The sequence below is a fragment of the Coffea eugenioides genome, chromosome 11 (genome assembly GCF_003713205.1).
Source record: "Coffea eugenioides isolate CCC68of chromosome 11, Ceug_1.0, whole genome shotgun sequence".
Lineage (NCBI taxonomy): Eukaryota > Viridiplantae > Streptophyta > Magnoliopsida > Gentianales > Rubiaceae > Coffea > Coffea eugenioides.
In genome coordinates, this window is record NC_040045.1 from 40,357,618 (window position 1) to 40,381,847 (window position 24,230).

Genomic DNA, 24,230 nt, shown 5'->3' on the forward strand with positions numbered 1-24,230 from the left:
ATTAAGATTTTCTCGACAATTGAACCATAGCTTATACTAGAAAAAGTTAGGCATGTTTGAATATTAACTTTTATTACTCCAAAAAAAAAAAGCTCTTTCTGCTGATCCAGTAGGCCACTCCCCGCAATCCTTAGAATAAAAGCTCTTTTGCTGATCCAGTAGGCCTAACAAATTTCTCCATCTTAACTTATGTGAGAAAAAAAAAAAACTACTATTTTGATAATTAATTGGATAAGGCTTTTTTTTTTTTTTGTTAATTTTTATACCGTGCTCGAATTTGAATCAATCGAGGATCAAGGACAGATGACAAGTGCTACTCCACCAACCAATCCGCATTTGTCGACCCACATGACAACTGGCTTCCACAAAAAAACAAAAAAAACTCTTGGACCTTTCTAGGCCCAATAATCTGAATGCTCAATAGAGCCGCTCGCTAAATCGGATCCTAAATCTCTAAGGGCCTTATCCACCTGCCCAGCTCAGAACTCATGTGGCGTCCGATGGTCCAGTGTCTTTGAGCGATTTGCTGAAGACTTGCTATATAGTCCACAATCTTTTGCTTGGATTTTTCTGGCCCAAGCAATTGGCCGTTAAATGGTAGCGGAGCAATTCGGTTTATTCTTGCGCTGATCATCTTGCAAAGATGAACAAGAATTTGGAACGGGAACTACCAGTTGGCACTCCCGCCATCATTTTTGCTGAATGATTTTTATTTATTAGACTGTACGATAAAACAAACGGTACAAGTGTTATTAACAAAAAAAAAATTGGATGCGATTAACAATTTCCTTTGTAGCCTATTATCACTTTATTCTCGTATCTCCTAACTTGATCAAATCTCTACGTATTACAGATTTGATGGATGCCTCTCATACTGTGCCAGCTGCGAGACATGCCCCCGCGTCTTTGAATTTTGGAGTTTCTATACGAGTTCAAACTTCAAAAAGTTTTTAACACGTTCTTCATTCATGTTCCCGAACATGTCTTTCTTTCCTTAAACAATTCAATGGCTCGGATTACGGGGCTGCTGCTTCCGGGAAGTCAAGGAGAAGATGGTGAAATAATGAGGCTTAAAGATTGCAAGAATAGTCAATTATTAGAAATCAATAGTATTAGATAAATTAGTTGAAAATAGAGCAAGAGGGAGAAGACCAAACATCACCTTAATAAAACCATGGGCGAATGCCAGACAGATAACATGACAAAGAGTTTGACTTTTGAGTCGTCTTCTTAATTAATTTGTTTGGACAAAATAAGATAGTATATAATGTCAAATTTGGATGTATGAACCCTTGTCTTTAACTGTTATGGTTTCACACTAGATATCATGCTGGGTTCTTTTTTTTTTTTTTTGGGTCACTGAAATTAGATAATTTTTTTAGTAGATCTTTGAGAGAGCTATATAGTTTTGAGTGTCCAAAGTTTTTCCCAAAAAAAATTAAGCGTGGTTCTCCAAGTCCAGCACTATAGCTCTTACGTCTAGGCCAACCCAATCTTTGAGAGAGCAAAATGTATGTTATCCTTAAGACAACAAGGAAGAAAAGGATCCAACTTCAAAGTGAAGAATATAGGCAAACAGATCGATCCCTTTCTCTTTGGACTTCTCAACAACCTTTTCTCCTTTAATTTGGGGAAGTCAGGAACACGGTTTGTGGTGGAGGAGAATGTTTGAGGAGGAGGTTCTCTTTTTAATTTCTTTTCTTTCTCTCTTTTTTTTTTATTATTATGAAATTAAATTTATCTCTCGGTTTAGATCGCTTTAAGTACTTTAAACTTTTCCCTTTTCTGGATTAATCGTGCTTTACTTATATCTTTCGACATTCATCTTTTGGATGTGATTCTTTGCAGTATAGTCAAGCAAAGTAATGGTATATATATTGTATTGGATTGTTAGAGGACCTGCCTGTTTTACTTTTACTTTTACTCTCTTTTTTTTTTTTGGGTTTAAAAAAAAAAAAGAAAAAGAAAGATCCAGTGGAGGATAAGGTCACAAATTCATGTCGCCAAGGTAGCCTTTGTTTGATTAGGGTAAATTTTCTTGGCCATCTAGGAACGAAGATAAGGATTAGTTTTTTTCGTCAGAAGATAAGGATTAGTTTTTTTTTTTTTTTTTCCCAAAAAGATAAGGATTAGTTGATTACATGCAGCATGATTCGTCGCCTGTAGTACGTACCATGCTATAAAATTAAATAACATGTATCACATGGAAAATATAGAAGCTACTTGGATGGATGGATCCCTCGTCCGCTAGTCATTCACACGATACAATAAAATAGAGAAAGGAGAATGAAAGGTGAAAAAATTATTTGGTAAACAATAAATGCTGAAAAAGAAATTCAACTAAAAAACACCAGGTCCTTGAAAGCAAACTACATGTACATGTTGCAGAAGGATTTGTACAAATTAAGTGCTTGGTTTTTTTTTTTTTCTTTCTTCTTTTGCTTTTCAGCAATATGAGATACTTTAGATTCTAAATTTGAACCACCCACAAAGGATAAGATGCAGCTTAAGATATCATATTAAAGTAGTAAATACCTGCTTGTTAAAGAAAAAAGATAAGATGCAACAACTAATACAAATTAAAGACAATATTGTCAGATATGCACAATCCAAGTCCAAGAACACAATAAGGAAAAAAATAAAAAAAAACAAGGAGCATGATTAAAAAAACCTAACAATACCTTAAATAATTCACTAGAGTTGAAATGTCCAATGTCAATATGTCATGGTCAGTGAATCCCATCTGCATCACGTATTTAATTAGCCCTTCAAAATCTTACAGACCACCGACGACTATCTTTCTCTCTTTTTGTGTGTGTGTGTGTTTTGGTGCAAGGCAACTATGGACGACTTAAGCTGGTAAATGACAAAATCATTAAGTATTTGATAAATTCATCCATCACTCCAATAATTGTTGTATGGATAGAAAGGCAAAGTTTATTAAAATACAACTAGTTCAAAGAAGGAAGAAAAAAAATACACAAGTAGTTCCAAAGCAAAAAAGAAGAAAAAATCATCCAAATTTTTTTATTACCAAAAAGAAAAGAAAAGAAAAATTTACCTAGTTCAAATTAGGAGCGTGCAAAATTGAAAAATTCCGATTTACCGATCGAATTCAAATTGAATTCGAAATTCGGCACTGAAATCGAAATTTTCGATTTCAAGTTATGCGAATTCGGCAATAGAGTTTTTTGAAATCAGAATTTGAAAAATTTACCTAGTTCAAATGGTCATAATCCATAGTACTATAAGGTTAGAATGCATTAATTGGTGGATATTGCCTAAGGACAGGCACCCCAACTACAATAATAAGTGACAAAATAATTCAAGCTACCAGGACCATAGATTGTTCTCTTCACAAAAGAAGATTAAAACGTGCATTTTGTTCTGGCTTGACTCTTCATTCGATGGGGTATTCTTTGTTTCATACATGGGTTTGTTCATATATGTCTTCTTGTTTTCTGGCTGACCATTAAGAGCCAGCCAGTTGCACATACATTTAATATAGATTTAGTTCCCCATCCCCATGTGTAACACACCTCCTAATATACATTTCATTCATTCGTCCCGACTGTGTTGTGCGTTTTTTAATGGCTGATTTATTAGAAAATTAATGAAATTCCAATGTTTTAATAATAATAATAATATATATATAAAAAAAGAAGTTCCCCATCTCCATGTGTAACACATCTGCCGGGGTTTTCAAGGAGAGCCTTTCCATCAATGAAGGTTGGGAAGACTTTTTTTTTTTTTGCCCTTTCTAACGCCTGCATCCAGCGAGGATGAGCATGATGACAGTGGTATTTTTCCAACCATTTAACGGATATAACAAAACTAATATCTGACCCATTTGGCTTACGGATTGACTGACTTCATAGTAATATTTGTCATTGGGTTTGTCCAATAAGAACCCTGAACTCCAAATGTTAATAGTTTGGATAACAAATGTAAGACATGAACCAGTAAGTGTGAATATTTACACATTTTTTTGGATTAAACTGGTCACTGGGCACTGATTACAGAAATCCATAACATACTATACCTACCAAATCTGCCAATCCAGTGAATCTGTTCTACAATCTTGTCATTATTCTACAGTCATCTGGACGCTAGCTGCGTAGATATTTTAGGAAATGTTTCCCAGATTCAGAGACTTGTGCAGCCAGCCAATCTCTCATTTGTAAGTCAAATAATTGTTGGACTTTGGAAACCATATAGTATTACGTTCTCGGGATTATGAGTTGGAAGTTTTCTTGGTATGAGGTGAGTTCTGCTTCAATTAATCTATGCTTCCACAATACATATTAATCTGTATAAGTTTGTTTATACAAGTGTAATACGAAGGCGATTGTTGTACATGAGTAGTTCTTGAAACAGAATTCTCTTTTACTTTATCCATCTCCTCAACTCTTTCCCTAGTGCAAAAAAAAAAAAAAAAAAAAATTTACATACAAAAAGATATCAAGAGAAGATTTCTCAATGTGGAGACTAAACCAAATCAATGATGCATTTAATTTCATTATACATTTGGAAAACTCCCAAACCCTCTCTATATATATATATTTGTCAATTGTCATCTCTACTCCTACTCTATCTACGGAGAGGTTCAACTGAACCTATGGGGACCGATAGGGACAGAACCATCACCGGATCAGACGGGTGCATTACGCACCCGTCTGGATTTGAAGCAGAGCCACAAGAGTGACATTTTGGTGTGAACCCTTGCCTCCCACCCCACCAAAGCCTTAAGGGCTTGGTGGTAGCACCAAGCCCAAGAGTATATATATATGTATTATGGAATTCTTGTCTTTGAGACTTTCTAGTTAAGAAATCCTCAGGATCCGGGAAACAAATGATCCAAGCTGACGCTCACTCGTCCACGTAAAGCAATAGTATATATACAGTAGTACTATTTACATAGTACATTTCCATCTGACATGTTTTGTATTATCAGTGGTTTGATGGTGACCAGTTAACAATTTTCTTTTCTTGATCTAGTTTGGAAATGTTTTGTACAAGCAACAATTTGCTCCATTTCTTGCCTAGTTATAATTAGTGAAGATTGTGATCCAGGGATAAACATCTCCATGTAATTCTCCCCCAACTGTCCCGAAAATGAAATTTGAAGAATATTAAAAAAAAAATTGGATTGACTGTGACTATTTAGGTAGTACCTGAACATGTAGTACATGTATTTAGGTAGTACATGTAATTGATGCGTCAACATTTATTTTTTCCCTCGGCCTCCCATTTTCTGGACCGCCAATTGAGAGCGGCGAAGATACATATGTCATGCCAAGGATACTTGTCATCACAATTCACACACCAATGCAATGAGATGAACCACATTTAGGCCAAAACCCCGGATGGAGTACAACTCCTCTTAATTTGGTCGATCTTTAAAGCTTTTCAGAATTAGGTCCTATCCTTTTGTAGTACCTGAAATTCAAAAGATCAATCTTTGCATGCAAATTTCTTGAACTTTGGATATAACAAGAGTACAAGGAAGAAGGAAGCCTCCCATTGGTTGCTTGATCGAGAATGCTATGGGGTTAATTTTTCTTTTGGTTTTGAGAACTAGAGAAAGGAAATGGAGCATTGTTTTGACAAATTTGCAAGCAAATAAGCACAGCCCAGCAGGTCTCGATGGCCTTGATTTTACTATTCCGCGTCAGTCACCCACTAAACTCTTTCCTCGCTAAAATGCTTCATCTGGGCTTCGCGGAACTGATCGATTTTGATCATTCCAACCGACTCTTAATCTTACGTAATTTACTCGATTAAGCCCAGTGAGATGATCATCAACCCTAAGAAATACAGATAATTCCCGACCGAAAAGGGTTGACTACCCTCATCCGTATTCCTTGTACTTCTCTTTGGTAGTATATACTACTATACAGCAATACTTTTCTTTCTTGGAGTCAAGATAAGGAGGGATCTGAAACAGTAATAAGCTACAAGTGCTGTAACTGTACAAGCACAGCCCATGTGGTAAAGTGGTAACTGGTAGGTATTTACAGACAAACATGGGAGACCTGAATCTTTTTTTGCCCAACCAACAACTCAATCAGAGGAAACATGGGTAAACTGACATGCATGCCATGTATATTACAATAGTAATCAACATCAAAGTTATGTTCACCCTTTATGCCAGATAAGATGGCCAAGTTGGAATCAGGTCCTTCCAATTGATAAAGTGACAGAAAGAATAAATGCATATTGTTACTTTGAAACTTCCTTGTAGTTGTATACCCCCTTCATTTGTATGATTTAACCCCACCACAACCTGCATCGTAGTCTTCATTAATATCCATCCCTCCCAAAACGTTGAACATTCAAACCACATGCTTAGTTGGTCTTAAAAATTTCAGGTCCACTCTCAAGTCAATAATTACATAGAATATTACTGTTAAAATTGCTAGTACTATTCTTACCAGGTGAAGCCATCTTCTATATAAAGCTTTATGTATTCCTTCATTTCATCTCACTTCAAACACTTTCTTGGAGTTTGTAATTCTCTGTCCTGAGAACCTTTCTAGTTTCTTGCAATGGGGATTTTCCCACCATGTTCTTCTACTGAGATGTTGGGGAAATTGCTGGAGACGGTTTGTGGAAAGAATCGAGACAAACCCATAGAAATTGAGAATGGAGAGCGCCCAAAGATCAAAGGGACTGTCGTTTTGATGAAGAAGAACATTTTGGACGTGAAAGATGTTGGTGCCTCTATACTTGATAGACTGCATGAGCTCTTCCACAGAGGCGTCTCCATTCAGCTCGTCAGTGCTGATCAGATTGATCCAGGTAATCTTGATTCTGTAATTTTTCTGTCACTAACGAGTCTCCTAATTGGCTTGGTTCTTCAGTTGTATGAAGAAAAAAGAATCCCTTTTGTCCTTTCTCCGTTTGTTCTGCAGCAAAATACAACTGCAGATTATGCATGAAGTGAACCAAGACATTCTGATTTACTGCAATAAGTGGCGGATAACTTACAACTGCAGCAACCATTATTGTTATTATTTACTGTTGCAGAAAACGGGAGAGGAAAGCTTGGAAAAGCAGCAATCTTGGAGAAGTGGAACGCAACACTCACATCAGTATCAGCTACAGATGTTAAATTTGACGTCAATTTTGAGTGGGATGAATCCATGGGAGCTCCTGGTGCTCTTATAGTTAGAAACCACCACCATAGTCAGTTCTACCTCAAGACAGTCACCCTGGATGATGTTCCTGGACATGGTCAACTCCACTTTGTCTGCAATTCTTGGGTCTATCCTCAACATCGTTACAAATACAATCGTGTCTTCTTTGCTAACAAGGTAATTTAGCCAAACATGCAAAGCAGCAAAAAGCAATAATAGATTTGTTAGTTTCATAGAGTAATTAACTGCTTTTATATGTGAGTTTCATAAGGATAAGCATCACTAGATTGTCCTAAAACTGATCATTACTTAATAGCTAAAGCACATACTTAGCTGTCATCTTTCATTTATTGCTATGATAGCTAGGGATGAGACAAATAGCCAACAGGGTTTGATATAAAGGAGTGGATGTTGTGAGTAGTAACCAATTTTTCAAACCTTAATAATTGACAATTTAATTATCATGTTTAGCTTTTTGGTGGCAGACTCACAAGCATCTTTTTATCCTATCGGGCCAAGATAAGTCTCCTTAATATAATTCATTGGGAAATTGGAAGCAACACCTGCTGAATGTCATTATTCTTGACAGTTGACAGCACAGCCAAGCCCATAGTAGACATTTGCTAAATTTACTGGTTCTGGGTAGGATAAAAGGAATTTCTAGCCATATCACAGAAATGAGACGGAAAAAATCATTGACAATTCATGGAATTACTAAAATTGATGGAAAACAATAAGCAAAACTAACTAGCAGATCCACATTCCTATTTCCAGACATACCTGCCAAGTAATACACCAGAGGCACTGCGGCCCTACAGAGAAGAAGAGCTTGATAATCTTCGAGGAAATGGAACGGGAATGCTTAAAGAATGGGATAGAGTTTATGATTATGCATACTATAACGATTTGGGAAACCCTAATGGGGGACCGGAACATGAACGTCCGGTTCTTGGTGGATCTAAGCAGTATCCATATCCCCGCAGAGGAAGAACAGGTCGTGCACCAACTAAAAAAGGTCAGCATCATAAACATATATGCAGTGCTCAATGATATTACGGCTTTCAGCCAATAGACTTCCAGAACTTTAATTTGGACAAAGTAGTTTTGACAAGAAAGTATTCTGATCAACTGGTTTTCCATTGGCCTTACAGATCCCACAACAGAAAGCAGATTGCGGCTTCTAGATTTAAGCATTTACGTTCCAAGAGATGAAAAGTTCAGTCACGTGAAATTTGCAGATTTCATTGCCTATGCTGTTAAATCTGTGGGTCAGGTGCTGCTCCCAGAGGTTGCATCTGTGTTTGACAAAACTTTCAACGAGTTTGACAGCTTTCAAGATGTATTAGACCTGTATGAAGGAGGAATTAAGCTACCTTCTCGTGCTATGGATAAGCTCAAGCACTGCATCTCATGGGAGCTGCTCAAAGAACTTGTCCGTTCCGATGGTGAGGGAATGATGAAATTCCCAGTTCCTAGTGTAATCAAAGGTACTTCAAGACCACTTCTGACAGCTAATTTGGGTTTCCCAATCTAGAGGCTTAATTCTTCTTTTATAGAATTAGATTCATACAGATAATTCATATAAGTTTCATGTATTCTGATAGCCTGACCTACATGGGTATTTGCATTCTTGCAGAGGATAAAACTGCCTGGAGAACAGATGAAGAATTTGGCCGCGAAATGCTAGCTGGAGTAAATCCTGTAATTATCCGGAGTCTACAGGTAAATTAACCTTCCTTAGACTACCTGTTTCATGCTTAATGAGTTTCAGATCAAAATGTTACCTGATTCTTTCTCTATCAGGAATTTCCACCTACTAGCAAGTTGGACCCCATAGTGTACGGCAATCAGACCAGCACAATCAGAAGGGAGCACATTGAGAAAAACATGAATGGGCAAACTGTAGATGATGTACGCTATTGGTCCTTTTAATCTTGTCAATGTAGTAGCTAGACAGGAGAAGAAAGTTGCATGCTCCATGCCTTGGTTCATTTCCCTTGTGTTTATTCACGCTTAACTTGAAGTTGATTTGACATCTTTATACCTGCAAATTCAGGCACTGAGGCATAGCAAACTATTCATATTAGACCATCATGATGCATTGATGCCATACCTTAGAAGGATTAACACAACCACCACAAAAACCTATGCCAGCCGCACCATCCTCTTACTCCAAGATGATGGTACACTGAAGCCACTAGCAATTGAGTTGAGCTTACCACATCCACAAGGAGACAAACATGGTGCCCAGAGTGAAGTATTCACACCAGCTGAACATGGCACTGAAGGCTCAGTTTGGCAGCTCGCAAAGGCTTATGTGGCTGTAAATGATTCTGGCTACCATCAACTCATAAGTCACTGGTGCGTTTACTGTCAAAGCAGAATATTCAGTGCTGTATAAATTTAGAATCTTAACTAGTGTAGTTCAATTTGCTGCAGGTTGTACACTCATGCAGTGATAGAGCCATTTATAATTGCAACCAACAGGCATTTAAGTGCGCTGCATCCGATGTACAAGCTTCTGCAACCCCATTTCAGGGATACAATGAACATAAATGCCTTGGCAAGGCATACCCTCATCAATGCAGGTGGGGTACTAGAGATGACAGTCTTCCCAACAAAATTTGCGCTGGAGATGTCTTCTGCTGTTTATAAGAATTGGGTTTTCCCAGAGCAAGCACTCCCTGCTGATCTTCTTAAAAGGTTAGATGAAATGGCTTTTACTGTAAAATCAGTACGAACCACATTGATTTTTCTCATTAATAACTTGTGTTTCCTCTCTGCAGAGGAATCGCAGTTCCAGACTCAACTAAGCCCCATGGCCTCAAGCTCCTAATAGAAGATTATCCTTTTGCTGTTGATGGGCTCGAAATTTGGTCAGCAATTGAAGAATGGGTCAGGGAGTACTGCTCATTCTATTATCATAATGATGGCATGGTACAAGGTGATTCTGAACTCCAGTCATGGTGGACAGAGTTACGCAATGTTGGACACGGTGACTTGAAAGATGAGCCATGGTGGCCTCAAATGCAGACAAGAGATGAACTTGTTCAAGCATGTACTATCATCATTTGGATAGCTTCTGCTCTTCATGCTGCAGTAAATTTTGGGCAATATCCTTATGCTGGCTACCTTCCTAATCGTCCAACTGTGAGCCGCCGATTCATGCCCGAGCCAGGCACTCCTGAATACGCTGAGCTCGCGTCAAACCCTGACCTGGCATTCCTCAAAACCATTACAGCTCAGTTCCAGACCCTCCTCGGCGTGTCATTAATAGAGATACTGTCACGACATTCTTCAGATGAGATTTACCTTGGTCAGAGAGACAACCCCGAATGGACTTCAGATACCATACCACGAGATGCATTTACTAGATTTGGTGCCAAACTGGTAGAAATTGAGAACCATATACTTGCAAGGAACACTGACAAGAAATATAAGAACCGGACCGGCCCTGTAAAGATGCCTTATACCTTGCTAATTCCTAACAGCTCTGATTATAGCAAGGTTGGAGGACTTACAGGCAAGGGAATTCCCAACAGTATCTCAATCTGAAGCGCAAAAGGACCGTACCTGGAATTTTGAATCGTGTAGATATCAGGAAGCTATACATACTCCAAAAAATATTTTTGGCTTGCCAACTTTTAAATCTCCCAGTTTTATGCAGAGTTTTGTCACTTGTTCTTCTTCTTGTTACCTTGTATCAATTACTGTAGAAAATCGTTGTTTACCTGTTTGTGTTTCTTTTCCATTGTGATCTCTTGTATCCTTTGCTGTATAAAATCGTTATTTACCTGTTTGTAGAAAATCGGCGTTACCTTTTATCCGGACTATGATACCAAGCACAATTTTGTGTGATTAAATTATGCCAGCAACCAGAATTTGAGGAAAACAAATGAAAGCACCATTAATTGGTAGGGATCCGTCTCTAATAGACCAATACCTTTGTCTCTTATCATGGCAGCTTCACACTTGTACCGTGGCATTTTGCAAGTTTATGTATTCCATAACCTTTTAGACAAAATGTTGAAATTGATGGAGACTACATTCTAAATACCTGCCATAAGAATTCGAAATGACCAAATTGGGTGGCATCTGTATCAACTCCACAAATTTGTTGTGATGAATTAGTACTAATGCCACCCGATTGCCAGGAGTCCTTCTGCTTTCCGCGAATTATGGTTGATCCAATCCCATCACTTCCAAAACTTCACCCTTTCTTTTTTTTTTTTTTTCTAACGCAGTGGGTATCTGGGTTCGAGGACTGGTTACCGTACGACCCAACTAATCCCACTGCGTGGCCGGGAGAGGCTGCCCAACATCACCGACCAGGTAAATCCGGGGACTCGAACCTGGGACGTGGCTCTCCCCCAACTGGGACTACAACCACTGGACCGAACCCCGAAGGGCCACCCTTTCTTTTTTAAGTTCAAGAAACTTCACCTTCGATGTATATGCAAAATGATCAAACCTTTCCTAGTACACTTCCAATGAAAACAGACCACGATTTATGAGTACTTTTTCTCTGTAATGCTTAAAGGAATTTTATGAAGCAATTCATGCAAGAGAGTTCGTAATCCATGCTTCAGTACATACGCAATTTGGGGACAGATTCATTCACCAAAACATTCAAAGCAAAGAGTACACGACGCATCAAATCATGAATAAAGTCTAAGACATGGCTCAGACTACGTAAGTTTTGTACTTTTTTTTTAAGCAAGAAAAAACAAGAACAGTGAATTCTTGCCAGGCTCTTTACTAATATGAATCTGTCACATATTTCATGCCAACTGTAATAGAGAAAATCCCTTAAATGCTTTGAAACTAATGAGCACCCTAAACTAGAGAACAACAGAATAGCATTATATAACTGAAGGCCTCACAAATTTATACTAGTAAGTATAGACAAATATGTCACAGACAAGATGTCGCGCCCAATTTTTTGAAAATAAAATAAATTTATAGGTTATTGAGAAAATTTGAATTTATTTGAAAATGATGAGTGAAAAATAAGTTTTTATTTTAGAGAATAAACAAAAGAAAAAGGGTCTAAAATGGGACTTAAAAAGTACAACGGTTTTGGTCCAAAATAATAGTTTAAAAGGGGTTTTTAGAAAAAATAGGAGTCGCCACTTGGTATCGAGTTTAGGTGTACCAAATCACCTAAAAATGTATTTTTGATAAAAAAAAATAGATAAAATCCTTTTTAGATGACTCCAAATTTTTGAATACAAAAGAAAAGAGTTAGGAAGTCACGGTTGAAAAAAGAGAAGGCAAAGAATTGATAGAATCAAACTTAAGGCACCCTTTCAATCTAATCAAAACTAGTTGAAAGATTTAGTCGAAAATTTTCTTAATCTAACCTATAAAACTTATCACATTTGGATGTTTCAACATGGATGCAAATCTAGATTTAAAGGATATCGAGAGAGTCGGAATATCTCTTCAAAATTTAATTGGTACGAATCACGTTAATTGTGATACCCAAAATGATTCTTAGAAGAGGTCACGAATATACAAAATATGAGACTTGAAGAAAAGAAAAATTATAATATATAAATATACGTGATTTAAAGGAAAGGAATACAACATAACGGGTACGGGGGACTAAGATTTGTGATTTCAATTTTCCTTTTTATAGAGAGGATGAGAGCGTGCTAAAACTAACAAACCATACTCGTTTATTTCCCATATTTGAAAGATGACTCTCTAACCCAATCAAGTGAATGGACTAGCCTACATCTAATTTTTTTTTTAAATGAAATGCAAGTCTAAATGTTATGTTTGGCGCACAAAGGGACAAGAAAATATCCTAAAAATGAAGAATATGTATGAAATGCGATAAATGTCACACAAAATGTGAATCTAGCATGAAAACGGTTTAAAGGGTCTAACATTAGATTAGCCCATTTTTACAACTCTTCACTAGCGTTGGACTAGTGAGAAGTCAGGGAGAAAGGTCACAATTAGTGTTGGACTAGTGTTGTGACGTCATGCATTTATTATAACTAAATAAATCATATAAAACATAATTAAAACAAGTAAACACGTAAAACACATAGAGCACATAGCACATAAACATAATATCTAGATGCAAAAACCCTAAAGAAGTGAGTAAACACGTAAACACGCAAGTATACAAGCACACAAGCAAATAAACGCAAATAAAAGTCTAGCTATTACATTTATCTAACTAAATACATTTTTGGCAAAATTAAATCCTATCTATTACATAGCTTAACTAAATACATGTCTTGAGCATATATCTATTACAATTTGACATTTAAATGCCTCTCAAATAATCATCAAAATTAAATAAAATAAATGAAATTTAAAATGAATAATTAAAAGAAAATCATTCAAAACATGCAATTACACATAAAAAACACATTGTAGCACATAAAATAATTTAAAATAATAAAAAAGATTACCTTCCTTAAAGTTTTGGTTAAATAAGGTGAAATTTGTCCTATTTATGCTCTAAAATCAACAAAATAATCAAGGCACCAATTTAATTATAAAGAAATAGAAATAATCATGAAATCTACCAATTAAAGCACTTAAATGAAGTATAATTAACAATTAAAGAAGACAAGTAACTTATATTTAAGAAATCAAAACTGTTAGAGACCTAATTGCAAAAATTAAGAAAGTTTTTAGGGTTAAATTATAATTATTACAAAGATTAGGGATTAAAATTAAAGAAAAATAAAGTTTATGTACCAAAATATAATTAAATTAGGGACCTAATTGAAAGAAATATAAAGTTATTAGAGGCACAATAAAACTACTCAAAAGTATAGGGGTTGAAATGCAATTAATGTTTCTGGTTTGACCAGAAAATGGCCTTGGGCCATCATTTTTATTAGCACTTGGACCAGAACTACCTTGGCCCAATCTAAAATCCAAGAAACAAATGCGGGCCTGCTATCTTTTGACCAAGCAAAAACCCAACAAAAAATGTTGGATTTTAACCTCCTAAACCCAAGTCAAAACCCAGAAAATAAGCCAACAACCCATTTGCCAAACCCAAACAAATAATCCTAAACCAATTCTCATCTTATTTTACTAAAACCGAACAAAATAAAAAACCAACTAAAAAATTATTAAACCCTGATTATGCCCCCAAAGCCTAGAAATAATTTTCTTAAAAGACACATTTAAACATGCAAAAGATGATTAAAACTTAACAGGGGAAAAATGATTCAATTGCAGAAGGTTTTGGGCTATAGTGAAATTAGGCAAAAGTTTGGGGTCAAAATAAAAATTTTGAAAGTTCTTCATGCAAGCTTCGAAAACAGCTTTTGAAGTCATCTTCTACATTCTTTCTTTATTTCATCAGCATGCATGATACCAGTGGCGTATTTACACTGGGGGCACTGGCCCCCTTAAATTTCTATGATGCCTATAAAAATTTGATGTAATTTCAACTGTGCCTCCTGGAGTTTTGTGTATCTATTGGTTTATAGACCCTCACTGCCCCCCTTAAATTTTATAATACCTATAAAAATTTGATATAATTTCAAGTGTACCCCCTGGAGTTTTGTGTATTTATTGGTTTATATGCTTTTAAAGTTGTTTTTTATTTTACCTGCTATTACAGCGACCGTAGAAAGGGTTTTTTCAATGATGAATATAGTGAAGAATCGGTTACAAAATAGAATGAGAGACACTTGAATGAATAATTGTTTAGTTATTTATACTGAGAAAAATATATTTCGTGAAATTCAAAATGAAAAGGTTGTAAACCGTTATCAAAATATGAAAACTCGTCATGAGCAATTGTAAATGGTTTAGTTTACTTTTGAAATAAAATTATTATTACATTAATAATTTTGAGTTTGTCTTTTGATGTTTTAATGAAATATATGCATCATTTATATTTGTTGGTGAATATTTTTTTCGTTAAAAAACTAAAAAAAGAATAGGTAAAAAATTTTAGAGTTGCTTTTGTCTTCACTGAAAATTTTTTCTGGCTCCGCCACTACATGATACCACCAAAAATCATCAAAATTTGGACCAAAAACAAAATCATGCAACCCAGAACTCAACTTTACCACATTTAACATGAGGCTATAACAGATCTAAGCTAAGGGGTTCATGAAAAAGAAGAGAAAAAAAGAGAAAAACATATCAAAGAAGAAAGCAAGAAAAGGTGCAGCGAGATTCTAACTCATCCGGAACAAATTTGAGTGAAACGAACGAGAAAGGATGAGTGATGTTACCTCTAATATTTCGCAGCACCGAATAAATGGGAAGAATTTAACAAAAATACGCGTTCCAACCTGGATCAACCAACCCACACTTTTGCTACAAAAAACTTCAAGAACTGGCGAGCTAATGAGTTGGGAGCTTAATTCGAGAGGCTTGCAGGTGTTTTTTCAGGAAACTTTCAGCATGAAAACTCCTCTAATATGTCCATAGAGTATCCAGAAATCACGAATCAATCCAAAAAAGTCAAGAAAAAGATGAAAATGGCCTCTGAATAGGACTGCCCGTTCAACCTGACTCAAGTTCTTACAAAATTTTTCTGCACTTTTTCCTCCTCCTTTTTCTCTGTTTTCGCTCCTTTTTTTATCTGTTTTTCTTTCTTCCGCCGCCTCTCACTATTTTTTTCTTTTTTTTTTCCTACCCTAATGGTCGCATTTTATCTCATTTATAGGATCAAAACGCCCCTCACACAAAACCTAGAAGCAAAGGTGGAGATTAGAGTTGGGTTTCTTGGCAACTTTAAAGCCATTGGATGGCTTGATTCCAGAAGATTCTTGATGTTTTCACTTAAGATGAGTTGGCATTGTACTGAGAAGCTTGAAGGGAAAGAAAAATTGCAAAAAAAATGGGTGGAAATTGGATGAAAAAATGCAGCTGCAGTTACTGTACTATGGCCTCGTCTATGGCCATGTACTGCTTGAGAAGAAACCAATGTGTGCTATGCATGCGCGCGTGGCTAATAATTTTTCCTTTTTTTTTTGCAAAACTGAATTTGATTTTTGTTTTTTTTTTCTTTTCTTTCTTTTCTTTTGCCGATTTTTCTAAAATGATTTTTTGCAAGAAATAGAAATGAAACCAAATAAATTCAAATAAATAAAATTTAACTAAAATAAATAAAAATAGGAATAAAATGAAGAAAAATAAAATGGTAAAATTTTGGTATCTACACAAGAAAATTGCACTTACCATGTTACAGGATGTTCCTCACGGTTGAAATCCGAAGCCTGAAATTTGCTTGATGTTGGAATTTTTATTTTTATTTTTTTTTGGGGGGGACTACTTTTCTCTAGCAACTGCAATGCCTTGCTTTCTGCGGACAAAGGGTGGCTTAACTTTGTTCCACGCTTTCATTAGCTTCCAATTTCCAAAGTTACCAAAACGACAACGTGTCACCATTTCAGCGTGCCGTAATGGGCCTTCCATTGCTTATTCGTTGTAACTAGAGGTGGCAATATGGATAAATGGTTCATAATTGGTTTTGACTTAATGGATGGTGGATTAAATTTATCCAATCCATTTAGATCCATTTATTAAATGGATCTAAATGGATGGATCTAAATGGATTAAATAAAAACCAATTATCCATTTATAATCCATTTAAATATTTTGATTACTTTTTTTGTATTACCATTTCTTGTAATATGAAGATACTTTTTTATGTACTTGTAAATTTTAGGTGTTGAAAATGACAAAAATCAATAAATTACAAAAATAATTGGAACTAACCATGAAGATTGTTGTACAAATAACCATATGGTAATTAATGGGGGATTAATGGGGACTGAATCACATCATAATCAAAGGAGGGAGGTCATATAATTTATATTTTATATAATTTTATTTTAAACAAGGGATATAATAGACATTTTATAATAATAAATAATATATATATATATATATATATACACGTGTGCGTGTGTGTATGAAGTTCGATTAAATTCGACGAACTTTCAAACTTCACATGCTAGGCTGAAACTAAATTCGTGAAGCAGTTCGAGCTGTTCAAACTCAAGTTTGAACTCCATGAACACAAGTACTACTAGTGTTTCGTTTTCTTTTTCTTGATAAACAAAAGTACTAATTAATACTATATAAGAGCTCTGCAATTCCATGACGTGATATTTGTAAAACAGCAATGTTGATTTCTGTTCCCTTGCGTGATCATTTACGAATCAACGTTGCAACATTTTTGTTCCAACACAGGAGCAACGGTAAATCTGTTGCGCTAGAGTTAACTCTTCCATGACTGGCGAATATGAGGATTGCCCTGTGATTTTCGTAGGCTACGGCCTCTGCAAGGAACTCACAAAAGTGAAATGTTTCTCACGTTGAACCACCACTAGAAAACACATGACAGGAAATGAAAAATGTAGCCGAGAACATTTTTCAAGTTGGAGGAGCGATGTTGATAATTTTGAATCTGTACGCGTATGGACAAGGAAGAATGAAGAAAGATAAACAAACCTTTGATTTGGGGGATTAATGGGGACTGAAAGTCCATTTCTTTTATTTGGTTTTAAGTAAATGGATATATATGGTTTATGTGGATAATCCATATAAATCCATTTAATTTAATGGTTTTACTTTGATGAACCATTTAAAACCAACACTATAAATGGATAATCCAAATCCATTTAATTATGGATTATATGGATGGATAAATGGATTTCAATCCAAATTGCCACCTCTAGTTGTAACGGTTGGGTTTAGACAATGTAAAGTCATGAAGATTGCACAAATTGACCTTATGTTTTAGGGTTTGGGTCTACTTAGCCCTTACCTTATTTGGAACATGGCATTGCAAGAATTTCAGTAGCCATTTCCAAAATTTCCTTTATAAGTGGATTACAGAGTTTAGATCAAATTGGTAGTAATTTCCTTTTTTTTTTTTTTTGTTTTTTTGTTAGACTCAAAGAAGGAAACTAAGGAAAAAAAAGAAAAAAGAAAAAATGAAGATAGAATTTTTAATTCACAAGGCAGAAAAGGAATGGCTAAACTTGAACAATTCGAAATTCGTTACACAAGCGGATTATATTGGTTGGAGCTTAATTCCAAGACGGCCGTGGATTCTGATTCTCCCACTTATTCAACTGTCAAACTGTAACTGATTGTTTTTAAAACACCCTCGGAACATTACCACTGCTGAGTGTTCTGAATACTTTGCCTTTGCAGGTTCTTTTATCGCAAATCAAGTCTGTATAAACACATTCACACGGACAAACAAAAGAGGCATGTCATTTGAGTGTTTAATTTTGGGCAATGATCCTACCCATCTTCCATTCTCATTTTCAAAGTAATTTGGAACTCATTTAGCTGGCTGTGCTTCTTGAATGCCAAAAGTATAGCAACCGGATGATGATGCTGCAAATTTGCATGTGTACCTCATCTGTTAATAAGCATAGTATCTTGGCTTTAGATACTGCCATCTATCTGCAGGAGTACACTTGGCAACAAAGTGAAGTCAAGCAAAGACTGCGTATCAAAATCACACATTCTAATTGGTCTATAGCAGAACCTACCTTATCCAATATCCACATTTCCACCACCCATCCAATATCACACTCGGCTGGCTTGCACACAAGGAAAGAACCTTTCTTTCATCAACAAATCTCGCGAAACTCGAATACTACAGACACCATCTCAATTCTTCATCATTTCTCTCTTCAATCCAACCATGGCCATGGCAACTCAAGCCTCCCTCTTCACCCCAACTCTTTCCTCCCCAAGTGACCGAGTTACTGTGCCATGGAAGCAATCATCCCTGGTTGCATTTGCAAGTCCTAAGCCAATCAAGACCAACATGGCAACAAGGACCATCAGGGCCATGGCAGAGGAAGCGTCCACAAAAGCGGCACCAGCGGGATTCACCCCACCACAATTGGACCCAAACACCCCATCACCAATCTTTGCAGGCAGCACAGGAGGGCTATTGAGGAAGGCCCAAGTCGAGGAATTCTATGTTATCACATGGGATTCCCCGAAAGAACAGATTTTTGAGATGCCTACTGGTGGTGCAGCCATAATGAGACAAGGTCCAAACTTGCTCAAATTGGCTAGGAAAGAGCAATGCTTAGCTCTTGGCACTAGACTTAGGTCCAAGTACAAGATTAGCTACCAGTTTTACAGGGTTTTCCCTAATGGTGAGGTGCAATATTTGCACCCGAAAGATGGTGTCTACCCAGAGAAGGTGAACCCCGGACGTCAAGGAGTTGGGGTGAACCTCAGATCAATCGGGAAGAACATTAGCCCAATTGAGGTAAAATTCACTGGGAAGCAAGTGTATGAGTTGTAAGGTGTCGTACCTAATCGTCATTTATGTAATATGTGATATTGTGATTATTTAGTGTTGCTTGATGTAATTGTATTTCTTTTTGAGAAGCTACATTTCAGACACAGCCTGGATCTTGTTACTTTGTATGTGATCGGATACTATTACTGTCTTGGTCCATTCGTATTATACTCTTCAATATTTACCAAGAAAAGAAAAAAAGATTGTGGGAGGAAGGCAAGGATTTGTTGTTTTCTCGCAAATGTGCATCACTGAGTACTCCATATCTAAGATCCGCGAAAAAGTGCGTTCATTTTCATATCATACATTCGTGATGCTAGCTGAAAATACATGTATGTGTGCGTATAATGTGATTGGCAAGACTATAAAAATTAGAGCATTAATTTCCTACTTTTCGACAAGGCTCGAAGCTGTGTTGGTAAGGTGGTATCTGCATAGAAGAATTTGATCATCAGTAATGGTACGTGGTTTATACTAAGAAAACAATTAGCACTTCAATTGTTTGATCCCGGCCACCTTTTGTCATTGCTGCCATCATGGTCCTTGTTCTTCCAATGAATTCTACAAGTGAAGAGGGTTGATTAAATGATTAATTGCTTCAAATTTGTACACATCTGAAACGCATGACCCCAAAGCAAGTTAATAAATTAGTGAGCCAAGTGATTGATTGCCAAGAACATCATCTTGGTGGCAACATATTCAGCAAGCAGCTAGCAATTGCTACGTGGAGTACCAAATTTGGTTGCTGATTTGCAGCAGCAAGCCGGTAGAGCATGCACCTAAGCCTATAAACCACTTAAAAAGTATTTAGCGATGATTAGATTTCCATGTGTTACTCAGCAGGCAAAAGAGAATGGGTGCATCAATCAAGTTCCACCTCATTGGCTCGTGTCTAAATGGAAGTGCAATCTTATGTATCAACACATATTCTGATTCAATAGGAATCCCAATGTTATGATCATCCAATAGTGGTAGACAAAAGTATAAGGAATTGCTTCTAAGAACAATACTCTTTTTTTTTTCCTTCTTCTTCTTCTTCTTTTTTATTCTTTGGGTCAGGAAGCGCAAGTACAATTATTGATTTAAAAACTCCAACCAGAAATAATTTCGAAGAAAATAATTAGAGAAGTAGGAGGAGTAACAGAATGAATCCTAAAAGGAATAAAAAGGAGAGTTGGCTTATGAACAGTAGTCATGGTCCCCTATGGACACCTTGACTAGGAGGCTAAATATGGAATATCAGGTGAACATTTGATTTGTTGGAGTTAGGACTAAGTTCGGATGCGCGGCTGGTGCCTGGTAGGTGATGTGGCAATGTGATTTTACTAGCTAACCCTTATCTCCCAATTTCACCCTTTAATTAGTTATTGATGTGAGCTTGTAGGCTTGGTTATTGAGTCTTTTCATAATGATGCTGTTGGATGGTAGATTGAGATCCATCAGTGTGATTGGTTTCTCCATCTGCTGTCCCAACCCCATCATAAATTAGTTCAAGAACTTCTCCATTTTCTATGATATCTAAAACCAACCGAATTATGCAAAAAATTTAAAGGCAATTCAGTTAATAAAGTAATTGAGATTATAAATGTTTCAAATTGTGGGTATTTGATTCGTTTATGTTTATCCTTTTGTTATGGCATTTAAATTATACCAAGTTTGAGGCTTTGCCAGTTGTTCTTTTGCTCTTAAATGCTCATTGGATTCATTCTTTGCATGCATATTTCTGATTTATAGCTGGGTCCAATTACTGCTCTAATACTGATAGTAGGGAAGATAGGGTCATTGGGGTGATTTTGGGGCAATTCCCCAATGCGTATTGTTTTCGCAGCACACACTATTTTCAAGTACCTATTGTTTTGGATTTTTTGGATTAGTTTTTATTACAAATTTGTTGATCGTTTATATACTCTAAATTTGATCCTGGAAGATGATTCTTATGTCAGGTTCTTAATTATTTTCGGTCATATTTTTATCTACCCTTGGAAGCCGCTTTCTTCTTTACTCTGCCTGCCATATTTGATTGGTTGGGTTCAAGTATTTTGCGTCCTTAGAGCCAAATATGTTTTTAATCTTTTGCTGGATTTCTGCTTTTGAGCCCTTCAGACATGACGATGAGTCCAAGAAGTTCTTCCATTGCATTCTGGTAAACTTGAAATTTTGTCTCTGTTTTCAGCATTTCATTTGGATTCTGCAGTTTATTTCATTTGTTGTTTCTCTTTCTCCCACATTTAGTGCTTTCTTATTAGTCGAAATTTAGGATGGAACTTGGCAAACTATCAAAAGAAGCTGGATAGTAGTTTGAAATTTTGCAGGTATATACTATCATTCTTAACCAGTTTTCCTTAAAAAGGATTGCATCATTCCCCATCTTTCAAGAGACTGAACCTCGTAGGTGATAGTCATTTTGTATGACTTAGTTCAAGTCAAAGGACGAATTTTCTTTATACTCTTATGTTCCTGTTGTTTGATGATATAGAGGGAGCTCTTTGATTTGTATCCACTTATTACATGCTAATTGTTTTAAAAGGCTTGATTGGAAAGCTATTAGTTGGGTGGTCTCACCCCCTACCTAAGGGTGCAATTAAGTCAAGCCGCTCGCGAGTAGGTAAGGGTGCAATTAAGTCAAGCCGCTCGCAAGCTACTCGCGAGCGGCTTGGTTAAAAGCTTGGCTCGAGTTTGGTCAAACCGAGCTCGAGCTACTCGTTACATTCAACGAGTCAAGTTCGAGCTCCAAAAATAAATACTCGAGTGCTTGACGAGCTTAATCGAGTTTTCATATTATATTTATATTATATATTCATATTATATTTATATTATATATTCATATTATATTTATATTATATATTTTGAGAAAAAATTTATAGGTTTAGTTCAAAACTCGAGCTCGATCTCGAGTAGATCGGGCTTGATATTTACTCGAGTTCAAACGAGTTGAGCTCGAGTTTAATTTTATTTTATCGAGTCAAATTCGAGTCCAAATTTATTAACTCGTTCGAGTTCGAGCTCAAATAGCACTGATTCTGATCGAGTTCGACTCGGCTCGATAGTACCCCTACCCCTACCCCAGGGTCTCCTGTCACATTGAAGCTCAAACAAATGTAGCTCCAAGAATGCTTGATACGATATGTAAAGATAATGATCATGATCAATATGATATTTATGGATTAAATAATGAAGTGGCATTTGCTCCACATATGTGAAGCATGTTCAAAATGTCATTTATCAATTACTCCAAGTTTGTAATTATAATTCTCTGAAGTGACTTTTTGTGAATAAAATTTGTTGAAGTCCCCAATTTGCTTCCATCTATGCTACAAGCACGTACATGTGCCAGCATGTATTGATACTGATTTTACCTGTGCACCAACTGCAATCATTTTTAGCATGTTATCTTCAAGATCAGTCGGTGTGGCAATACATGCAGTGATAATGGTGCATTTATGCTTTTAATGCACTAAAAGAAATTCTGGAGTTTGAAATCTGATGTTTATATGTTGACGGCATGAACAAATGCTGGAGTTTTGGGTAGTTTCTTGAGACAAGATACCATATCTGTATGGTCAAAGAATTTGATGAGAATGCCTGGAGAATTATTACAGTTTTTGACCATGTATACTTGCATTGATTATACTCTTTCCGGGCACCGTCACGCAACGTTACTTTTATTGCCTTATTACGTGGAAGCAATTGGAGGCTCACCCATTTATTTTAATTTTTTGTAAATTTATTTAAATTTATTTTTGTAAACTAAATTATTAATTTATATCACCTTTGCACCCATTATTAGTTTTAAATATTTATTTATAATGTTCAATAAGCCTAATTACTATATTTTTTCTCATCCATACTCTATGTCGCAAAATTACATACTATTTAACAATTGAACAATAAGAATACAAAAATTTGAACTAAGTACTATAAAAGTTAATATAAAAACTTAATTCAAAAATTTTGAACTCCTAGCATTTTTTTCGTGTGTAAATTTAAAATTTTATTTTGAAAAGGTAGAAAAATAGACTAAAACTTGTCATAAATTGGTAATACTAAAAAATGAACAAGTTAATAAACTAAGAGAAAATAAAATGATAAGATAAAACCAATAAATAATAATAATAATAATGAAACAAAAGTAGTTAACATCCTGACAAAATGAAGAATTTGAAAAAAAAAATGGGTGGGGGAAGAGAGAAGGCTTGGGAAAAGACAATTTAAATGATTTAATTGGGTTTGATGAGTTACCCAATAAAATTAAATGGGTATTCTTGGGTAACCCATTTATGCCCATATGCAAAAACATAAGATACTTATATCCATCTATTCGTGGTCATGTGTGGGTAAATTTAGCTAAATAGGTTTGTTTCCTATAGTTTTGCACTAGCTATGGACATTAGTTTTCTACCATGCAACCATTTATTTTTGTTAATATAAATAGTGCTTTTGTCTACGGCTCTTTGTATGAGTTTTCTATTCTATAATGACCGGTTTTTGATAATGTACAGACTTATACAAAACAATATACTACGTATCTTGAATTATCACTCTTCGACCGTTAAATTCGCACATACCTACTCTTAACTTCACACACACACAACAAATAACTTCACCAAAACTGGACACCCTCATGGGATGCACAAATAAACTAGTATTAAAAATTATGCGGAGAAGGGTGGGGGTGCAGAAGAGGACAATTTCCATCAGTTCATCGGGCCCTTTAGAATTGTGACCGTGGAGATAGCTAATAATAGCTAATTTTCAATCCAAATGCCAAATCCCATCCAGAAAAACTTTGAACCTTATCAGAAACACATGGA

The 24,230-nt window shown here is 35.9% G+C and overlaps 3 protein-coding genes across 4 annotated transcripts in view; 2 read left to right on the forward strand and 1 right to left on the reverse strand.

Annotated features, from left to right (window-relative positions):
• The window catches only part of LOC113753040 (rust resistance kinase Lr10-like), a 54,907-nt gene that overhangs the window by 18,543 nt on the left and 12,134 nt on the right, over positions 1-24,230 (reverse strand). The gene's annotated exons all lie outside the window — the stretch shown is intronic.
• Positions 6,309-10,963, forward strand: LOC113753037 (probable linoleate 9S-lipoxygenase 5). Its single transcript, XM_027297112.1, has 9 exons — positions 6,309-6,801; positions 7,030-7,316; positions 7,914-8,154; positions 8,291-8,626; positions 8,776-8,861; positions 8,943-9,050; positions 9,196-9,500; positions 9,579-9,842; positions 9,926-10,963. Exons 1-9 carry the CDS (start codon positions 6,549-6,551, stop codon positions 10,692-10,694), a joined length of 2,649 nt encoding a protein of 882 aa, XP_027152913.1. The 5' UTR covers positions 6,309-6,548; the 3' UTR covers positions 10,695-10,963.
• On the forward strand, positions 18,703-19,634 carry LOC113753042 (photosystem I reaction center subunit II, chloroplastic-like). The gene has a single exon (XM_027297117.1). The coding sequence runs from the start codon at positions 18,805-18,807 to the stop codon at positions 19,420-19,422; it is 618 nt and encodes a 205-aa protein (XP_027152918.1). The 5' UTR covers positions 18,703-18,804; the 3' UTR covers positions 19,423-19,634.

Bases quoted from the DNA above. Each gene is read 5' to 3' on its own strand.
- LOC113753037 (XM_027297112.1), top strand. From the start codon at position 6,549: ATGGGGATTTTCCCACCATGTTCTTCTACTGAGATGTTGGGGAAATTG. The intron at 7,317-7,913 runs GTAATTTAGCCA...TCCTATTTCCAG, and splicing joins GTGTCTTCTTTGCTAACAAG to ACATACCTGCCAAGTAATAC. The intron at 8,155-8,290 runs GTCAGCATCATA...TTGGCCTTACAG, and splicing joins TCGTGCACCAACTAAAAAAG to ATCCCACAACAGAAAGCAGA.
- LOC113753042 (XM_027297117.1), top strand. From the start codon at position 18,805: ATGGCCATGGCAACTCAAGCCTCCCTCTTCACCCCAACTCTTTCCTCC.